Consider the following 3,150-nt stretch of genomic DNA (forward strand, 5'->3'; position numbering starts at 1 on the left):
TTTTTGTTTACTCGCCAGACTGAAATACTATACTATACTATACTAGACTATATATAAGTTATGCCATTTTACAAACATATATGTTTGTAAAATGGCATAACTTATATATAGTCTAGTATAGTATAGTATAGTATTTCAGTCTGGCGAGTAAACAAAAAAATTTACTAGCCAATGGCGATTCAATTGCCAAGGTGTCCGTAGAGGGTTGGTGATGCAAAAAATCATGTCCTTAAAACCTCCTTCATATGTCTCCCTTCCCTCTCTTTGCTTCTATTTCCGTCTGTCTCTGTTTTATTTCCGCCCCCCTCTCTCTCTCTCTCTCTCTCTCTCTCTCTCTCTCTCTCTCTCCCTCTCCCTCTCTCTCCTCAGCCTCTAACCTGACGCACTACTTCAGCCCATCGTCTGTGTCCAGTTCTCCTGCTCGCGCACTCCTCCTGGTGGCAGCCTTGCTGGTGGCTTACTGGTTCCTGTCCTTGTTCCTGAGCGGTTTCTTTTACATCCTCCACGCAGTGTTTGGCCGTTTCTTCTGGCTGGCCCGCGTGGCCCTTTTTGCCCTCTCCTGCCTGTACATTCTGCAGAAATTCGAGGGCGACCCGGAGAAAGCGGTGCTGCCACTGTGCTTCATCATGGCCGTGTACTTCATGACGGGACCAGTGGGAGCATACTGGCGGAAAGGGGGTGGACCTGGAACTCTGGAGGAGAAGATCGACCACCTCGATACCCAGATCCGCCTCCTTAACATCCGCTTGAGCCGAGTGATTGAAAACCTAGAGAGCTCCAGTGACCAATGAAATGATTTTCGCCCCAGGCTGAGGGTCAGAGCTGGGGTTTGTGAGATGGGATGAGAAGAAAAAATTGTTTTGATTTTGTTTTTGGTTTATTTTTCTCAGGATGTCCCAATTTTAGTCAGGCAAGAATTGTATGTGACATAAATTCCCCAGTTGATATGCTGAAAAGAGTCTATTAGATGCACCCTATTGTTGTGGAATGTATTATCAGTGTCCACTTCTACTGTAGCCGCACCATTTTTGAGTAAATATCAGGACTTTTTTGTATACTGTGGGTTTGTGTGTGTCTGCAAGCCTTGAGTTGAGTGTGTTAGTCCGTTGCGCAGAGTTAAGCCCTTTTCCATAAGCTTTGTTAGGGCAGTTTCTGTAAGTGTGTGTTATTTATCAATCATGAAGGCAATGCAATTGAGAGTTGATTCAGAAACACTCAACGTGTGAAGAATAGTCAGAATCACTGCGTTTTTGTCATCTCTCCCTTGTCTCTTCTTGAGGTCACCAGAGGTTACTCTGAGTTCAGGACCGATCAGGGATAGAGATGTATGTGGAAATCGCTTTCAGAAAGCAGCTAGTCATCAGAAGCGTGAGGATATCAGACCAGTGTTCCTGGCAGCAAAATAACAGTGCTGCAATGTATACCAGTATCTCTGTTTAACTTGAGCCAAGAGAGAGATGTTCTCATGTGCTTCAGATAAGTACATTCAGGGTAATACCTGGTCATGCACTTTGTTCTCAGCATGAGATCATTGTATTAATTATATGTACCATTTTAATACACGTCTAGAAAGGGATTGATTAAATATTGTTTTAATCCCACTACCTATTAGTGCTGCTTAGTGAAATCGTTTTAAGAAAGTGGCCTCTATGGTTTGATCCACAATGGCTTTTTGTCTATTTGAAATGCCTGATAACTAATCTAACCTGTTTGTTCTTATTCACTCTACTACTTATTCTTTTTGCAGTTTTAACTTTCATTCCACTTTTTGGTTTTTAATTCGTCATGTTTTTGCAACCTTGCTAAACCGTTGTAGCCAAAGCTAATTTGCATGTTTTTAAAAATATATTTCGAACATTTATTCCCTGCTTCATAGATTTAAAAAATACTGTAATTTAAAATTTTTATATATGTTTTTACATTTTAAGAGAAATATTATGAATGGCCAGTGTTCAAGTATATTTTCATTCCATAAAATGCCATTATTATTTTGTTTTTTTTTACATGATTAGTACTGCTGTATTTAACACTAATGTTGAGAAGTTTAGAGTCAGTAAGATTTTTTAAAATGACATTAATATTGTTATTCAGCCAATATGTATTACATTTTTCATTAAAAAATTTTTTTTTGTAATTTTAAGTTCTTTTAAGCTTGCAGTTCATTAAAGAATCCTGAAAAAATGTATCATGGTTTTCACAAAAATATTAAGCAGCACAACTTTGATTATAATAAGAAATGTTTTTTTGAGCACAAAACAGAATATATGAATGATTTCTGAAGGATCATGTGACACTCAGCCATCACATGGATAAATTACATTTTAAAATATAATAAAATAGAAAACAGTTGTTTTAAAATGAAAAAATGTTTACGGGCCACGTACTTTTGAACAGTAGTGTGCATTAGAAGTGGGGTTTTTTTTATACTGGGAACATTTTTGTTGTGCATATTGTAAAAGGTTGTGTTTACTGTGAAATCAGTTTTTATGCAGTTGTATTTGTTTTATTTTTGGTGATTTCTGCTACTAAATTATAATTTTTTTATGTTATGTTTGTCTCCAGCCAGTTATTTTAAAGACGTCATTCATTCAAAGTGAGAGTTTTGTGGCGTTTAGTCTTCGTGTCAGTGTCGATGCCATTCTATACTGTTTTTAGACATTGATGAAATTCACTTTTAGCAGATACATGTTCAAAATTTACAGTGTTTCTCTTCAACGAGCCAAAAATATTGACCACTCTTCCTGCACTTCTCTGATTTTAGTCCAGAAACTGTCTCTCACCCTTCCAGCAATCACAGTTCAATGCTGTGACGTACTGTAACTCAAGCCTACTGGAAAGCACTAATATCAAGAAGGCCCATTTTTTACTGTATGAATGTGTGAAGGAAATCATGTAATATAAGCACCAGCCTTGAGGAATATCCAAATAGCAAACTCTTGTGTACTTGCAGTGTACCAGCATTATTGTACAAGTACTGGAGACAACTAATAATAATTACACATACACATGTCTCAGCAAACACTCCTGTATTTAAAATTGTCTTGTGTACTTGCATATCTGTAATGAATGAGAAGCCACAGTAATATCCCATGGAAAATGCTCTGGATCTTATGACCGTTTTATCATTAGCTGTGATTTCAAGTGTACTCC

At 37.5% G+C, this 3,150-nt stretch overlaps 1 protein-coding gene across 2 annotated transcripts in view; it reads left to right on the plus strand.

The window, feature by feature from the left end:
* The window catches only part of LOC107729794 (BRI3-binding protein), a 7,085-nt gene extending 5,190 nt beyond the window's left edge, over positions 1-1,895 (plus strand). For both annotated transcript variants that reach the window (XM_016540496.1, XM_016540497.1), the window contains exon 3: positions 370-1,895. In XM_016540496.1, coding sequence (XP_016395982.1) covers positions 370-791 — 422 coding nt within the window. In that variant the 3' untranslated portion in view covers positions 792-1,895. The remainder of the gene's footprint in view (positions 1-369) is intronic.
* The last annotated feature ends 1,255 nt before the right edge of the window (positions 1,896-3,150 follow it).

The sequence above is a fragment of the Sinocyclocheilus rhinocerous genome, unplaced genomic scaffold (assembly GCF_001515625.1).
Source record: "Sinocyclocheilus rhinocerous isolate Xijiao unplaced genomic scaffold, SAMN03320098_v1.1 scaffold8758, whole genome shotgun sequence".
Lineage (NCBI taxonomy): Eukaryota > Metazoa > Chordata > Actinopteri > Cypriniformes > Cyprinidae > Sinocyclocheilus > Sinocyclocheilus rhinocerous.